We start from the raw sequence: 19474 nt of genomic DNA, 5'->3' as shown, positions 1-19474 counted from the left end.
TTTGATCAGAGATGAGATTAACTTCATCAGAAATACACTCCTGGAAATGGAAACAAGAACACATTGACACCGGTGTGTCAGACCCACCATACTTGCTCCGGACACTGCGAGAGGGCTGTACAAGCAATGATCACACGCACGGCACAGCGGACACACCAGGAACCGTGGTGTTGGCCGTCGAATGGCGCTAGCTGCGCAGCATTTGTGCACCGCCGCCGTCAGTGTCAGCCAGTTTGCCGTGGCATACGGAGCTCCATCGCAGTCTTTAACACTGGTAGCATGCCGCGACAGCGTGGACGTGAACCGTATGTGCAGTTGACGGACTTTGAGCGAGGGCGTATAGTGGGCATGCGGGAGGCCGGGTGGACGTACCGCCGAATTGCTCAACACGTGGGGCGTGAGGTCTCCACAGTACATCGATGTTGTCGCCAGTGGTCGGTGGAAGGTGCACGTGCCCGTCGACCTGGGACCGGACCGCAGCGACGCACGAATGCACGCCAAGACCGTAGGATCTTACGCAGTGCCGTAGGGGACCGCACCGCCACTTCCCAGCAAATTAGGGACACTGTTGCTCCTGGGGTATCAGCGAGGACCATTCGCAACCGTCTCCATGAAGCTGGGCTATGGTCCCGCACACCGTTAGGCCGTCTTCCGCTCACGCCCCAACATCGTGCAGCCCGCCTCCAGTGGTGTCGCGACAGGTGTGAATGGAGGGACGAATGGAGACATGTCGTCTTCAGCGATGAGAGTCGCTTCTGCCTTGGTGCCAATGATGGTCGTATGTGTGTTTGGCGCCGTGCAGGTGAGCGCCACAATCAGGACTGCATACGACGGAGGCACACAGGGCCAACACCCGGCATCATGGTGTGGGGAGCGATATCCTACACTGGCCGTACACCACTGGTGATCGTCGAGGGGACACTGAATAGTGCACGGTACATCCAAACCGTCATCGAACCCATCGTTCTACCATTCCTAGACCGGCAAGGGAACTTGCTGTTCCAACAGGACAATGCACGTCCGCATGTATCCCGTGCCACCCAACATGCTCTAGAAGGTGTAAGTCAACTACCCTGGCCAGCAAGATCTCCGGATCTGTCCCCCATTGAGCATGTTTGGGACTGGATGAAGCGTCGTCTCACGCGGTCTGCACGTCCAGCACGAACGCTGGTCCAACTGAGGCGCCAGGTGGAAATGGCATGGCAAGCCGTTCCACAGGACTACATCCAGCATCTCTACGATCGTCTGCATGGGAGAATAGCAGCCTGCATTGCTGCGAAAGGTGGATATACACTGTACTAGTGCCGACATTGTGCATGCTCTGTTGCCTGTGTCTATGTGCCTGTGGTTCTGTCAGTGTGATCATGTGATGTATCTGACCCCAGGAATGTGTCAATAAAGTTTCCCCTTCCTGGGACAATGAATTCACGGTGTTCTTATTTCAATTTCCAGGAGTGTAGTAAACCCAAAAAGGTTAAAGGCATCCAAACCAAACAAATTTTTGGTGCACACATTGTTCACCACCAGAAAAGTCAGTGGGCCAACCACAGATTTATATGTGACAGGGGCCAAGAAACTACCTAATATGAGAATACTTTGTTTATTGTAGGTGACTAATGTATGTGACACTGGCGCTAAAGGAGCAGAACCCAAGTCCATGTATGACTGCAAGTTAAGTGGTGACACGGCAGCAACAGTGTCGATTTGCATGTGCAAAACCTTCTAATTAACCTCGACATCAATAAAAAGCTTACTGGGCACAATGAAGACTGCCAATACACAATGACATCCATGTAAGCATCTGCAACAGGCTGTTGAAATTTTGCTTTACAAACAGGAGCAATGTGGCCCGTTTTGTTGCACTGGTGGCAAGTGGCCCACTGCTTAGGACAACCCAACCTATCATGAGTGACAAAACATGATGGACAAGAGGGAGTGTGGAGAGCTTGCATTGTAGTTCCTTACTGGGCTTGCTGTGCTGCTGCTGCAGCCATGGCAGCCCTTGTGAAGTGGGCTGGCCGCCGTGATGTTTTGCTTGCATGCAGACTGCTGCCACCATATTGTCCCCCTATGAACCATCTGATAAATGGGAGGTGGAAGCAGTTGAACTTCTGCAACTTCACACCAAAATTCAATTTCAGAACCCACAACCCTCAAAACCTCAAATGATTGTGCAATAGTCAGAATCTTGGAGAGTGAGGGGTTTTCAAATTGGAGGGCTCACTCACAAACCCCATGACTGCCAATCAACCGAATGATTGGATCATGAACTGTTTGCTCAGCATGTAACTCGTATACATCAGTGACAAAGTGATGATGACAACTTAAACCATGAAGCTCAGCTGCCCGAGTCATAAAGGAATGTTCCAGTTTCTTGCGGTACCAATAGAAGTCAACTCAAACAGCAATATGTGCGTCTGTTTACAATAGTATTGCGAAAGAAGATTGCACATATTATCAAAAGAGAGTGAAGATGGAACCTGCAGGGTTGCCAGTTGGCAAAGGACTTGATATATGGAAGGCAATAACCAAGACAAAAAGAAAGCATAGCATAAGATAAAATCAGTCAATCAAAATATGTGAAAATGATGCTGCAACCATTTTTTGTATGATTCCCATTCTTCAACAGGCTCATCACATTGTTTGTGATGAGCCTGTTGAAGTATGGGAAGCACACAAAAATGGTGGGGGACAACTCTGACCAGGTTAGCAACAGGCAAAACAGGAGGTGCAAGGGGCGATGCAGCAGTTGATGTAGATTGAGATGGATATGAACTGGCCAAAAGTGGACAAGTGTTTGCAATACCTGGGTTTGATTGGTTGCACTGTGTCAAATGCTTCTTGCTGTTGACTGAGATGCTGCAACACCATTCGAAAAACCCCTTGCTGATCAACCAGCCGCTGTAAAATCTCCTCAATAGCACCGCCATTTGTGTTCTAACTTGGACACACAACACCAACAAGAATGTTAGTACAGCTTTATTAGACTGTGGCATGTATGCCAATCACCATAACGTACACTGGACATAGTAAGATAAGGCAAATGTTAAGAAGCAGTAATCACAGGATAACTGAGTGCGAGCATAGTGCAGCAGAGTTTAAATAGGCACTCACCTGTGGTGGGCTCTATTGGAAGTTCAAAATCTTGCTCTTTCAAAGCGAAGTCTCATGGATGACAGCACTCTGCTAATGCAAGCGGCTTTCAAGTGTGAGCACATTTCTTTGCATGGTAATATGCAAGACAGAGATTACCACTGAAACATCACGCACAAGTTAATAAGAGTGAAAAGCTCAGTGCATTGTATGTAATAGAGCTGGAGGGGGACAATGGAAAATAGACAGGTCGGAAAATGAAAGATGTAGAAAACTAAAACGCAGTGAAGAAAGCAGTAATTACTATGTAGAAATGCTGAGACAGGAGAAATTTAACGTAAATTAAGGCCAGTTGGGTGTCATGAACCAATGACGTGTTGTAACACTTGTTCCGATCTGTGAAGTTCTGAGAAACTGGTGTTCGGGAAAAGAATCCAGATGGCATGTGTGGTGAAACAGGTACTGACGTCATGTTTGCCATATTGTAGAGCATGCTCTGCAATACCACGTTATCAGTTAGGATGAATGGGCATAGACAGAAGGTGTATACCAACAACACACAATATCCTGTTGCAGAGCATGCTCTACAACATGACTGCTATGCACTCTGCAGGTGGGAACTAGTGCTACAGCATGTCCATGGTTCTCACCGTCCACCTTTAAATTAGTTCCTTCTGTCTCAGCATTTATTCAAAATACTCCTTTCTTGACTCTCTTTAGTTTCCTACAACTTTTATTTTCTGATCTGTCTTTTTTTTCCCGTCCCTCTCCTACCTCTATTACATATACTGCATTTAGTTTTTCACTCTTATTAATTTGTTCATGATGTTTCAGTAGTAATCTCTGTCTTACGTATTAGCCTGTCTTCCACCTTTAAGCTCGCAGGTTTCAAGTCCCGTCTGGTAAGTCACCCCTGACCTGGGGTTCTGGGTGACTTTTCTGAACTCTAACCCTTTTCCTGAACTTCTCCGTCCATTTTCTTCACCCCTCTTCCTTCCCCTTCAAACCTTCTTCCAGAAGAAGTCACTATCTGCGAAAGCTTACACACATAAAACCTTTTTTATATGAATGTCTTCCTGTTGCTGCTTGGTGAGTAGATTTTTTCATTTATCCAGTTACATTATGATAGAAAGAAGTTTATCACTTTGGATAGAAACTTGCAGGAAACTGGGTTGTGTTCAACTCTCAGAGAGCTTGCCAAATTTCTCGTCAAAGAAGTGGTTACGCAGCAGAATTTAAAGAGATAACATTGGATCATGAGGGAGAAGATTGATGAACAAGTTGCCTATAAAAGGTGAACTTTGAAGAATACTGTGTGAAGAGCACTGATGGAGCAGAACGGAAGGAGAAAATTTAGTATTTTAGAACAAAACTTCAAGCTGTTTCATGATTGATTGATTTATTTATTCATCCATAGAACAATATACATTGATGGGTGTTGTCAAATGTTTTTAACGTGTTTCTTATTAAAATAAACATGCCTCTTACAGTATTTATAGCTCCCATACTTAGTCTTACTTTTCTAATCATGTCATAAATTGTTACATAGTACAATGTTCATGAATAATAAGTTAATATCTACAGTTGTTTTAAATATTCATTTACAATGTAATAGCTATTATTTAGAGAACAATTTTTAGCCTTCAGCTAAAGGTGTGGGGAACATATACATCTTTTATTTCCTGTGGCAGTCTGTTATAAAATTTTATTCTACAGTGTAATATATACTATTTTGGGTTTCTAGCTGTTTCTTCTGTTTAGATGTAAAGTGTCTGGATTTGGTTCCATGGTCATGTATTGTGCTATTTGCGATGTACAGATTAAGATTTTTTTCTTATATACATTATGTTGTGAAAGATATATTCACATGGAACTTTCAGAATTTCTAGATTTTTTGAATAATTCTTTACAGTGTGCCCTGTTACTACCATTCATTACTGTTCATACAGCTCTTTTCTGTAACTTGGAAATAGTCTGTATGTTCCCAGCACATATTCCCTAAAACATTGGCCCATAACAGAGGATTGAATGCATATATCCAAAGTGGGCTACTTTGAGGCACAAAATGTTGCACACTCGTGCAAGGATTCACAGGGCATAGACATGCTGAAGATAGCTTCCTTGCCAAAATTCTCACATTTTATGTCCATTTCAATTGACAGTCTACATCCATTCCCAAGAATTTGGTATCAGTTACACAATCTAGTACATCATTTACTTTAAGTGTAGTAGCACTTGGTTTTTTTATTTAGTTGGACATTTATACAGTTGGTCTTTTTTACATTTAAAGTTATTCTAATCTTTAATGACCAGTTGTGGACACCTCTGAGAGCTTCTTCATTCTGTTGTGTTGCATTTTGGTCTTTAATCACTACAGTGCTGTCATCAGCAGACAGTATTTTTCTCCCTATCTGACAGTCTGTTGGAAATCTTTTATATATATATAAGGAAAAGGATTGAGCCCAATACACTTCCCTGGGGGTATACCTGTATTAATATGTTTTGGATGTGATACTATTTTTGAAATGTGTGTGATTTCAACTCTTTGCACTAGTTTTTCAAGTATGACTTAAAAAAATTCTTTGCCGTACCGCTAATTCCTTATAGTTCTAATTTGTGTAACAAAATTCTGTGGTCACCTATGTCAAATGCCTTTCATAGATCCATTGCATTCTCACCCTTGTCTACTGCTTCGAGTATGACTTTAGAAAATTGTGCTATAGCCAGCTGTGTTCCTCTTGCGGAGCTGAAACCAAATTGTCCATTGCTGAGAAGGTTGTCTTTACTTAGATACTTCATTAGTCTATTTTTCATTATGGTTTCTATAGTTTTGGATACACAAGATAACAAAGAAATTGGCCTGTGGTTTTCTACATTACAATTTTTTAGTACTGGTATTACTTTTGCTTGTTCAGTTATTCAGGAAAGCAGCCAGATCTGAAAGATTCATTAATTGTTATTGTTAATGGGGTTTTCATGTTGTTTATATATTTCTTAAGGACACTAGCTGGGATCTCATCTAATCCTCTGGATTTTTTTATTGATTAAGTGGTGTATTACTTGTGCCGCCTGTTTCTCTGTTGTTAGAAAGAGCACCAGTGAATGTGGTGTCTGGTCCTGTGGTGCAGAACATGTGTGTCTGGAAGTTTCTCTTGCAGTTTCTTGGCAATGCCACAGAAGTATTCACTCAGAAAGTTTGCTAGTTCCTTTGGGTTGATGTTTTGAACATCTTTGCTTTTAATCTGTGTTTCCAGATGTTTTTGTCCAACATCTGCTGTCTCCTGTTTCATTATGTTGCAGATTGCTTTGCTTTTGTTATTTGCCTTCAGTAATGTTTTACTGTCTGTAAGTTCTTTTGCAGGTAGCAATACCTTCCTATAAGTTCTCCTGTAATTTTTGTAAAATCATGAAAAAGCTGGATCAATTTTGGCATTTTTTGATTCCTCTGGCAATAACTTCTTTTTAAAATTTTTTTAGCTCCAGTCAAATGCAGTGTTTTGGGAAATACTTCCACAATATTGTCATGAACTTATTAAACATTTTATTTACATTTATTTCTGCATACACTTCTCCCCACCCTCCATGTAGTAACTGGGATGAGAATTGACATAGGTTTCATTCTAAGATCTTTTGTATGCATTCAATTTAACAGAACATATTTTTGCTTTTAATATCTGGCAGAGATGAGGTTTGCTGGAAAGTGTACTGCCCAAAAAAAAAAAAAAGACAGGGATCCAGATTCAAGTCCCAGTCCTGCATGTAATTTACCTTGTCACAAACGTTCAGCGGTAGTTCATTTTAATACCTAATTTTCTAAAATTTTCTTTTCTTATCTGGCACTGTCAGTTAGTGATATTGGTGTCTTCATATTTCAGATGCAAAACCTTTGGCTACACATTTTTTTACTGATTGAAATCATAAACCAATGTCAGGGAGCAAACATACTATCAATTACTGTACTTCCAAGTAAGAGTCATGTGGGTTTTGTAAAACCATTGCTGGATGAGTTAGCAGAGAAAGGACATAATTTAACAATTATTAGCCCTTTCCCAGAGTCGCCTCATGCCAACAATGTAAGGGTTATTTCCTTAAATCTTGCTGGTGGCATGATAAGTAAGTAAATTTTTCTTTATCATGTGAAGCAAAGTTATTTTTTGTCTTGTATTATAATAACCTATTACTAATATAATTTTATTATTTATAGAGTCTCATGGAAATATGACACTATTTGAAATGGGTGGAAGAAGTCCATTTCCTTTGATTTTCTACTTGAAGGACCTAGGAAATGTGCTATGCAAGAATGCTCTTAGTGTACCAGAAGTGCAGGAGTTAATTATCTCACATGATCAAAAATTTGATCTTCTTATAATGAATGGATTTTTCACAGAATGTTTCCTTGGATTTGCTTACAAGTATAATGCTAGTATCATATATCAGACACCAAATGCCCTAACATTTTTGATTGGCAACCCTGTTGGCAATCCTGGTGCATATGCCTATGTTCCAGATGTTATGCTAGATTTTGGTGTAAACATGAATTTCAGGCAGCGAGTAATCAACAGTGTGTATAGCTTGTTAGGTGAACTGGTGCGTTCATTTTCTTATTTGCCAACTCAGCAAGATATCATGAATTCTAACTTTAGAAACATACACTCTTTACCTTCTGTTGAGGAATTACACAGAAGTGCTTCTTTGCTTTTTGTAAACACTCATGAAAGTATGGGAGTTCCAAGACCACTGACACCAAACACAATTCAGGTTGGAGGAATGCAAATAAAGCCAGTAAAAGCCCTTCCAAAGGTGAGTTTATGATCATGTTACCTATTTATTTATTTATTTATTTATTTATGTTTTTGGATGGAGTCATCATGACTTTTGCGAACATTGTACATATGGACCTTAGTGTTACAGGTAGTAGTTGTATAGTCTTTACATGCATTAGTATTTTAGGGATCATTAGCTTAACACACGCCGTAAATCCCAAATTTTATTAAACTGTCTTATTTAATTATAAAAATGCTTGAAAATAAAGAATCTAGATTGCATGTAATCATAAAGTTGATAAAATATTTCAGAAAATAGATACAGATAAATAGCCATGAACAACATAATAAATGATATTGTATGTGAAAGACAAACTCTGATTTTTTTTTTAATTTTTAATTTTATTTTATTTTGTAGGCACAATGTTTATAAATATTTATGTGTCTGCCCTTTATCAAGTGGAACACATCTAATTGGTAGTCTAACTATGTCCCTATCCAACCCAGAATATCAGGAATCATGGTAAGAACAACTGCTGCAATGTGGTATTGTCTTTGAAGTTCTGTGGTGACATGTCCCCACAAGAGGAAAACACAAGGTATCAAGTCTGGCAATGGTGATGGCCACATGAGTTGCACCATGTCACCTGTTGCAATGTGGCTTCTCCAACAATGTAGTAACATAACATACAGGTAATCTCGTTCACAAATGTGGAAATGAGAAGGAGTGCTATTTTGTTGACAAATGAAATCCCTGTTATCAGCTTCAAGATGAGACACAATTATAGCATGACAAAATAGAATACCATTGAAAGCTCTCTTACAAGCAAGAGGGATCCATAGACTGCGTTATTGGACATTATGCAGAACACATTAAGTTTCTCAGAATCCCAGACATCTTCAACGTCTTATGTCAATCCTCTGCCCCCCCCCCCCCCTCCGTGTGCATGTGTTGTGTGGGGTGACCTTTCCAGAAAGATAAGTCATTTCATAACAGAAATTTAATTTGTTTGTGAAGTCATTATTTTTAAGATGGTTCTGCATGTCAGTGCAGAACTGCACATGGTTTAACAGGCAACCTTGTCATGACTCACAATAGTTTTTCCACATTGTTGGCTGAGGGATGTTCAATTCAGCAATAGCTTGAGAGGTAGACTTTTTAAAACCTCCCAACATCACTTCCCTCACATGGTCCACTGTTTGTTCTGACATGCCCAGTCAGCTTGAGCATTTTGCATGCCAGAAACAACCATACTCCTCAAATTTCTTAAATTACTTCACAGTACTATTGTAAACTGGTGGTGTTTTTTGAAACTTGCCATGGAAACCTCTTTGTACATTCGCTACTAGCTAGCATATAAAATGCATTCTCTGCCTGGTTTGCCATTATTTTCAGCAACTACATTTGGTGGCACCCCAGTCGGCAGTGTTCGAAACTAATTTGTTGGCACCATGCTAAAAAAAATTCAGAAGTTTGTCTTTCATATTCTATATCATTTGTTACATTCTGTTTAGTAGCCATTTACCTGTACCAGTTTTGTAATATGTTTCATGGACTTTATAATTACTTTGTACATGAGTGAGTCCTTACTGTTTAATAGGCCTACTTCAAAATTAATTGCATGAATGCAGATTTCTAATAGTTAAAATATTTTTATCTTTCATTTCAACTGTCTGTGGTTACATGTTTCCAGTGACTGTAGCAGTTTGTCATACCATGCCAGTCCATTAATTTAATCATTTTGAATTTTTTTCTTTGTCTGAGGTAGTTACTCTTGGACCTGGCATTGTGGCTGTGTATATCACTGTACTTAATTACTTCAGTCTGCTGGCAGACAAAAAGTAATTAAATAAAAGTACTTAAGTAAGTAATAAGAATAGGTTCTGAAATATTTGTGTTGTACAATAGTTTCATGACAAGATTATTTCGAGCCTGGTGCATATATAATCCTCGACTCTAACAATGTAAGCAAAAGATAGATTGCTACACACCAAAAAGACAACATGTCAATTTGCAGACAGGCACAATAAAAAAATACTAGCACATTAGTTTTTGGCCAAAACCCTCTTTGGAAATCTCTGGCAGCTTGGACTGGAATGCAACTGTAACATAGAACCTCTTGCCACAGGGACAAAACCATGTGGAAGACCTAGATGCAAGACTGCCCAGTCCACTCAACCAGCACTTCCTATTTCTCTCCTGTCAGAGGCTGAACCATGTATGAAAGCAGCCGTGTCATATTCCAGCTCTGTTGCAACCACTACATAACTTTTTAAGTTGGTGACTACCAACCAACTGTCCACCAGGAAAACGACCACCACCAAACTGTGGCCAAGAGCAAACTAGACCACCATGGGGATTTATTTATTTCTTTATTTGTATGGCTCACATGCATTCTAAAATTATGGGCATATAACATTAGTAATACTGTATATAACAGGAACCTGAAAGTACAAAACTACATATAAAACTAACTAAATGTCAGTATGTCGGTTCCTAATTCATAAAAGAGATGTATCATCAGCTTTCATGAGGTCACTCCAACTTCTCTGGTAGGATCGCAAGGGGCATTCATCTCTAATGTGCTTGGTTGTCTGCTTCAGAGACCCACAAAACCAGAGACTCTGTAGCACCCCATTTGTAAAGAGTGTCTGTGCATTGTCCAAGCCAGTGCGAGCTCGGTTTAATTTGACACACAGTTTCCTGTCAAGTTCTGTGCCAGCGGTATCACAGTTATACTTTCAGAACCACTCATACTCTTCAGGATTTTCAATAAGTTGACTGCTCTGGTCCCACAGGTCTCCCACCCTGGTATTACTGTCATCTAGCTGTTCTGCTTGCCATAATGGTGGGTTTCTTGATGAAGTTTATTTCATCGTATACCAGGTATACCTTCGTGTACTGGTAATTCCAGGTTCTCTTAAAGCCTTCAGTGTTCCCTAAGCAATGCCTCGCTTCTGCAGATTTTGGGTGGATAAATGTTGCTCAACAGAGGAAGCCAATATAATCGGTGTTGGTCAGATTGCCCCAGTTATTAACCACATAGTATGGTTCAACTGGACATTAATCAAGTTTGTGTGGCAGCTGTTTAGCCACACAGGGGCACAATACTCAGTGCAAATGGAAGTTATCCTTAGAACACAGTCTCCGTTCCAACCTCAACCTGTGTTAACTTGTCATCCCCACTCCCTCCACCCAACAGTTTTCAGCCCCTCTGTCCTGTGACTTCCTACCTGTTCTAGGGCTTGGGCATCTTCTTTTTGTGCTGCCCTCTGCCCATGCACCCACCCGTCTTTCCCCTTTCCAACTCCTCTCCTTTTTCATTCCCCTGCCCTCCCCCCTTCCCCACTTCTCTGCCCCACAGCCTCCTGACACTGCACCTGCTGGCAGTCTAGTCACTGCACACTCCTCCTCCAGACAGAGCTCTTCTCTCCCCCCACCCATACCCTACCACCCCCATCTGCTTCCATTCTATGTGACAGTTGATTTCCAGTCTGAGCTGCTGGAAATGGCAGTTGTGTACGTGTGGTTTGCTTGCTTGTGTGAATGAATGTGTGCATGTTTGCTTTTCCGAAGAAGGCCTTTGGCAGAAAGCTAATGTGTAAATGTCTTTTTGTCATGCCTGTCTGCAACTCAGCTTGTCATCTATACAGTGAGTAACAGTCTATCTTTTGCTTGTATTACTGACATTCCAGCCTGGAATTTCAATTGTTTGATTAATCCTGAACTCTTCTTGTTGTACAATCAGGACTCTGATAAGTTTGTGTGAGCATCAAGACATACCAATGTTGAGTTTGTATCTGCTCCCAGATGCTATGAGCAACCTCATTTGATCTCTTCAGTCACGAGAGTTAATCAGGTGTAGGAATGGCTGCTTATGTCAAGTGCAGGGTCACATATTGGCGTGGTTCCTGTTGGTTCTCTCAATAGGTGGGATTATACTAGGCATGACCTTCACCTCAACAGGAAAGTGGAGGGTAAACTGGCTTTGCTAATAGCAGAAAATTTAAGGTGGTGGTGGGGGGGAATTACTATCATGAGTGATAAAATACCAGTGGCTACAGGGTTGAGAACGTTTTTTTAGGACAGAAAGAAACCAGGTTTTAAGAAAGGTTAAGACTGAAACAAACCTTCACTTTGAGAAAGAAACCAAATGACATAATTCTGGCATATTGCATCAGCACAAACAGCTGTTGATTAAAAATTTTCAACATCAGCAGAAATCTTATTTCCACCCAGTTTAAACTCAATCAGTGGGGACTGTCAGCTACCTCTGTTTCATAAAAATATTTGAGGGCTAAAAATTAAAATTAATGAACTAATTATCTGCATGGATGAATTAGTCATTAAACCCAGTTGACATAATCTGCCTCTCTGAACGTCGTTTGACCACTGGTATGAATGTGTTGAGTATTACAGGATTTAGGTTAGCATTTCATGTTTGTAGAGCATAAAAGAGAAAGGAAGAACTGTCACATTCATCAGGAATTGTCTTATTAAGAACATAGACATTCAGAAATTGTGTCTAGGCCAGCATATGGAAGCATGTGCAACAGAAGTAGAATTTCATAATAAATTCTTCATAATAGCAAGTTTATATCAAGCATCTGCCATTAATTTTAATCTGTTCATAAATCACCTTGGAGCTCAACAGGCCTATTTACCAACAAAAAAACAAATAAATAGTGGTTGCTGGTGACTTTAACATAGAATTTCTTTAAAAAATTCCAAACAAGAATTTATTAGAGTCAACAACACTATCGTTTGACTTAATTCCTACAGTAAACTTCCGAACTAGGGTAGCTAATTGCTCATAAACAGCCATTGATAGTATCTTTATATGAATATCTAATCAACAAAATAATATCACAAAACCAATAGTCAATGGCATCTCAGACCGTGACATGCAGTTACTTTTGTTAAATGTTAATACTGAGCAGGATATAAAAATGCAGTTACTTTTGTTAAATGTTAATACTGAGCAGGACATAAAATCTATTAAATCTGAATTCAAGAGGCTGGCCAAAATTGATTATTTTATGGCACTCCTTAAAGATATGTACTGGAGCAATGTAAACAGCCTAATGGCATGAATGAAAAATACAACACTTTTATTAACAAAGTACTTATTTTATCTTTGTTTTCCCCCAAAACTTACTCAAGTTAAACCAGAGACTACAAAGAAAACATGTATTACTCAAGGAATAAAGGTATCATTAAAACAAAGAGGAAACTGAAACTTTCTGGCCAATTAAAACTGTGTACGAGACTGAGACTTGAACTCGGGACCTTTGCCTTTCACAGGCAAGTGCTCTACTAGAGTCTAGAGTACTTGTGAAAGGCAAAGGTCCCAAGTTCGACTCTCAGTGCAGCACACAGTTTTAATTTGCCAGAAAGTTTAATATCAGCACACACTCCGCTGCAGAGTGAAAATTTCATTCTGGAAAAAGGAAACTGTGTCTGTCAGTAAGAAACAACTGTGATGTTAATGGTATAGCACATTACAAGACATATTACAAAATATTAAAGGTAGTATCATAGACATCAAAGAAAATACAGGGCGAGTCATGAGGAAAGGTACACGCTTTGAGATGTGATAGTATTAGTGATTCTGAACAAAAAACTTCATATGCACATGTGCCCTATTGTGAATGGTTTCTGAGATAGAACACATTTAATATAACTTTTGTACATTTTTCTGTAATAACTCAAAAAAATCACATATTCCAACGAAAATATGTCTCAGTACACAATTAAACTAAATTAAATTTGCTACAAAAAGGCTCTATTTTTTTTTTTGTCTAGGGCTAACAGTTTACACAGACAGATTGTGGGAATATTGAAAATCTCGTATGATGTGCATGCACTGTAGGTTAGGTACTTTTTGTAGGCCAATTTGTGGTAGTTTTCCGACTTAGACGAAAAGCGTCCTGTATCAAAATGTTCATCTCAACTTCCTCTATATTACTGTGGTATGTTATAAACAATGACAATGAATAATGCAGAAAATAAATAGAAATGTACATTAAAAGTATTCTATCTCAGAAACCATTCAGAATAGGGCATATGTCCACATCAAGTTTTTTGTTCAGAATCAGTAATACTATCTCCCGACAAAACATGTACCTTTTCTCCTGACTCACCTGAAAAAGATAATCACATCAGGTAACAAAATACAGATAATCATTAAGAGTAAATGATACATTGGTAACAGAGTGTTGCAAAACTTTTTTAACAAACATTTCATAACTGTTACTGGAAAGATGGGTTTGTCACGTGCAATAGATGTTGCCTTGGAGTACCGCAGATCAGAGAGTACACGTAACTTCACTAACTTGAATATGACTTCGCTACCCAGGAAGAAGTAATGTCCACCATAAAATCTTTAAAATTGAAAAAATCTAGTCGTTATGATAAAATATCAATGAAGTTAATTAATGACTGTGCTGAGTTTATTCACATATTAAGCTGTCTTTGTAACCAGTCATTTATTGGTGGATCTTTTCTTGAATGGTTTAAATATGCTGAAGTTAAGCCTTTTTGCAAGAAAGGATATAAAGAAATACCACACACTTTCCATACAGTTTCACTTTTGCCAGCTCCCTTAAAAATTTTAGAAATGGTAATATACAGCCATCTTGTTTACAATCTGACAACAAATAATATAGTGTCCAAGTCTCAGTTTGGATTTCTAAAGGGTTGTGATATTGAGAACAGTATCTACATGTAGAGCAAGGATGTACTTAATTCATCAGACAATAAATTATGGGCTACTGGTACATTTTTTGATCTGAAGGCATTTGACAGTGTAAATCACAGTATCCTTTGAAGTAAATTACAATATTATGGTTAACAGGAAATGCTGCAAAATGGTTAAATTCTTGTATCTCTGACAGAAAACAAAGGGTGTCATTAGGAAAGAGGCACAAATCAGATAACATCCAACTGGGGACTAATTACATGTGTCATCCCAGAAGGTTCCGTCTTACAGCCCTTGCTTTTTCTTGTATATATTCATGACCTTCCATCAGAACATTGCCAGATGCCAAATTTGTTTTTTGTTTGCAGGTGATACGAATACTGCAATAATTAGCAAACCAAATATAGTCTTAGAAAGATCAGTGAGTGAAACTATCATGGGCATTAATAAATGGTTCCTAGGCAATTCTTTGTCAGTAAAGTTTGAAAAATCACAGGACATGCATTTCAGAACTTGTAAGAGGTTTCCCACCAATATATGCCTGAAATATGGCAACAAATAGATAGAAGAAGTAGACCATATTAAATTATTGGGATTATAGCTTCATAATAAATTCAAACTGGGAGGAGCACAACACAGAACTGCTGAAGCACCTAAAACAATCTCTATTAGCAGTGTGAACTTTGTCAGACATAGGGGATATAAAAATTAAAAAGCCAACATACTCTGCTTACTTTCATTCCATAATGTTAAATTCTAACGCTTTCCTGACGACCAGAGACTGTGTGGTACTGGGTGCAAGACTCACATGTCTCTCATGGGTGATTTACGTATTGTGTGCAGCCGATCTTCTCAGGGCAGACGGCTGCATCAATCTTCACAATGCTTCTTCTCCGAAGATTTTGTGCTGGTTAGGGAAATGATACTGAACTACTACTCTACTTTTGAAATGATTTCTTACTCTCTGAATACTTTCATATCAACTCTGTTATATTTTCTTCCTCACAATAAAACAGCTACACAAGTTTCACATACACTTTCAAGTCTCACAAATCAACCCCGTCTGGAAAACGTTAGTACTTAACATATATCACTAGTCTCTTTTGGTTTTAATAACCCTTGTCAAAACAGTTCTTACTCCTAGTAAGTCAAACAACAGAGAATATTAGTCTCTAAATAAAACATTTTTCATTTTTCTCTGTAACAATCCTCATGACACCACACATCATGGAACATTATCCAGATACTCTTTGACGTTTTGATATAACTTCTAGGGTGCTGCTTGTAACCACTTGCCAGGGCCGCTCGTCTGACACAGCTCCTGGCTCCTCATGACAGCTGTCCTTCCTGCACACACAGACATGTGTGGCACAGTAAAAAGGTCTCTCACCCTTGTCATTAAAATATCGGGTGTTCGAGACGGTGGAGAGCCAAGTGTTTCTAGTATTTACGCCGAAATTCTCGAAGCACTACAATATGGGATTATCCTTTAGGGTAACCTATCAAGCCAAGCTAAAGTTTTCCTGGTACATAAACTTATAAAAAGAATTATTTGTGGCATTGTGATGAAGCAAGCTGTGATACTTTTACTTCCTCTCTTGTTTTGCCATCTGCCTCCTTAGAATTCATTTTTTATCTTTTAACTAATTACCATTAACATACATGAATATAATCTGCATTTTCAAAAAAGAGAAAGAAAGGTTGGCCCTCAGTTTTAAAGAGTATAATACCAGATCTAATTTTGTGCTTGATTTTCTCATTTATTTTGACTATTCCTAGTTAGTATCTTTTGTTATAGGGGAAATCAGTAATTGTTTCGTAACTTAAATTCTGTTGTTGACATATAAACAATTATAAATTCTGTAATATTTGCAAACATTTGGAAGACGAAATGCTAGTATTCTTAAAGTATCTATTTCGCTCTAGTCGGAAACATGTTAGCAAAGCCAGTTCTTAATTAATCCCCAAGTAATTTGCAGTTTTGTCAAAAGTATTGTTTGCATTACTATATATGTTATTTTATGATTTAAACAAATAATTTGGCCCAACTCTTGTAGTAGAAGAAATTGTTAAAAGATGGAATTTTTCAATGTATTCAGCTAATTTAATGAATTAAGTTTTAATTGTAATTTCTGTAAATTAAACATAAAAAAATGTGAAGTTTTGGTAGCTATTATTGTGAGGATATATAAGGGCCTAATTTGTGGTCCCAACAGTCACTCCATGGCCAAGTTTCAGATGAGAAACCTGTGTTGGTTAGAACAACAACAATGTACCAATGTAACTGTTAAATAAGGCCGCATGTTGAAATGAAATGATCATATGGCATGTTAAAACAATGACAGTGCCTGTTCCTTAGGTACCAGATTATTCCGAAAGAACTGTGAATTATATGGTTATGTTTTTACTGCTCATAGATATTCAACAGTAAACTATTGTAGCAGTATGTGGGTGTTCGCCTATAAATGAGGCGTATCGAAAGTTCAACAATAGTGCATTGGCCATATTGAATGTGTATATCGGGGGTTGTGAAAAGTTAAAGTAAACAACTGTGAAATGCAAATGTGTACCTGTTGGCTACATCATTTACAGTAAACAGTACTGCACTTCCACCCCTACTTTTTCAGCCAGTACATCGACACTGAGGATAACAAATGAAGAAACGAAGAAGGCGAACTGTCACAGCGTGAACTCAAGGACATCCTGCAGAGACCTTCTTAAGGAACTAGGGATATTAACTAAAGCTTCCGAATATATTTATTCCTTAATGAAATTTGCCATTAAAGATAAATCTCTCCACCACAAAATTTTAACTACCAATGAAGTTCAACAATATTATGAAAAGGAAAGTTGCAGCTCACCACATAGCAGGGATGCTGAGTCACAGATAGGCACTACAAAAAGACTGTCACAAATAAGCTTTCAGCCAGTAAGGCCTTCATCAAAAAGAGATTACAGTCTCTATCTCTATCTCTATCTCTATCTCTCTCTCTCGCTCTCTCTCTCTCTCTCTCTCTCTCTCTCACACACACACACACACACACACAAACGCAGCTCACACACAGGTGACTGCAGCTTCTGGCAACTGAAGCCGGACTGCGAGCAGCAACACCAGTGTATATTGCTACATTCCATCCCAGATTTTCCATTGTTTGATTTTTACCAATCAAGTTCAGTGTAAGAGGAGCACTGATCGAGTTATGTTAAATGTTCCTTCCCATACAGCCTTGGCATTCGAGGCAGACATAGTTGTTCAGATGCAGGCTCTTTACAGCAGTACACAGTAATTCTCACCTCAGCCTTCACTGGACATAATTACTCCATCAGCCTAGTTTAAAACCAGATTTCCGGGCTAGCACATCCAATCCTGGTGCTGTTGATCCCTCCAAACAACAACTTAGGAGTACACCTCCTGTCACCCAGTTTTATCCAGATCTTGAAAGTATTAATCAGCTGTTTCGACAAAGCGTGACTTCCTAAACTCATGCTATGAAGTAAGGTCCATTCTGCCCAATATTTTGCCCACCAACAACTAGAATAGCTTTTTGTCACCCTCCCAATCGCCACAATATTCTTTTCAAATCCTATGCTCTTTCTGTACCCATTTCCTTCTCCATGGCTCCTACCCCCGTGACTGTCTCCACAGTAAGACTTAACCTAAGTAGCCTCCTACTGCCACCTATACCAGACCTGTAACTGGTAAAACATATAGGAGTGCTATCAAAGGGAGAACCACTTGTGAAATGACATTCATGTACCAAATGTATGTGAACATTGTTCAGTCTTTTACATTGGCATGACTATCACCAAGTTATCAGTTAGGATGAATGGACATGGGCAGAGGATCTATACTACCAATACACAATATCCTGTTGCAGAGCATGCTCTACAACCTTACAGTTGTGATCTCAGTGGCCGTTTCACCATGCTTGCCATTTAGATTCTTCCCCCAGATGCCAGTTTTTCACAACTCTGCAGATGGAACTGGTGTTACAACATATCCTTGGTTCTTGCCACTCACCTGTCCTTAATTTGCATCAAGTTCTTCCATAAACTAAAGAAAATTAAAAGGAATATAGACACAGTATACAGTCACATAAGTTTGTTTAACTAATAGCAGTACAATTAGAAAATGACAAAATTATTGTTACTGTTTCATAGGAAAGCAGTTTGTTGTGAAGGGGGATTCCCAAAATTCAGTAGATATACTCAAGTTAATGAAATGTTCTAATCAGAATAATTAAAAAACTAACAAGAAAAGTCAATGCTATTAAAGTATGGCACTGAATTTTGAAAACAGTTACATTTTAAAATTGGTACATGACAGCCAGAAAAATTTCAAATAACTTTTGAAATATTATTTTGGAAAAAGTAAAAGTAAAATGTTTTTTGAAAAGAGAAGAATGGGGGATTTCAAATGAGGTGGATCAATCTAGAAACAAGCAACTTTTAGCTCATTGAAAATTTCGCCAGGTGACCTAAAAATACTATCGTCTTCATTAATCATTAATTTATTCAGTGATTAATAAAGTTTTATGAATTTCGTCTGGAATAAGAAATTAAGTATTTTGAATAACTATTGTATACGTGTTATTAACAAAAAGACAAGGCCTTCATAGACTGAAATTACCCTCTTGGCCTTGTCAAGAAAGAGATCTCCCATGCCTTGTCTCTGCAGTCACCTACCACCTCCCACATACCCACTGTTCATCCAAAGGAGTACTCCTCTCATGACTTGGTACCACCCAGGACTGGAGCAACTGAATCACTTCTCCATCAGGGTTCCTCACCCCTTCCACTGGCCACAGAACCTATGCATTATCCTTGTCCATCCCTACACCACCCCTCACTCATATCCCTAAGTAGACATGGATACAAAACCTGTCCCATACATCCTTCCACTACCACATACTCCAG

At 39.0% G+C, this 19474-nt stretch overlaps 1 protein-coding gene across 1 annotated transcript in view; it reads left to right on the top strand.

The window, feature by feature from the left end:
* LOC126235051 (UDP-glycosyltransferase UGT5-like) overlaps positions 1 to 19474 on the top strand; it is a 132243-nt gene that overhangs the window by 84268 nt on the left and 28501 nt on the right. The window contains exons 2-3 of the mRNA XM_049943790.1: positions 6969 to 7206; positions 7298 to 7893. Of these exons, the coding sequence (XP_049799747.1) occupies positions 6969 to 7206; positions 7298 to 7893 (834 nt within the window). The remainder of the gene's footprint in view (positions 1 to 6968; positions 7207 to 7297; positions 7894 to 19474) is intronic.

This window comes from Schistocerca nitens, chromosome 1 (genome assembly GCF_023898315.1).
Source record: "Schistocerca nitens isolate TAMUIC-IGC-003100 chromosome 1, iqSchNite1.1, whole genome shotgun sequence".
Taxonomy (NCBI): domain Eukaryota; kingdom Metazoa; phylum Arthropoda; class Insecta; order Orthoptera; family Acrididae; genus Schistocerca; species Schistocerca nitens.
The sequence above is the reverse complement of the archived record's forward strand: the minus strand, read 5'-3'. Positions and strand labels throughout refer to the sequence as shown.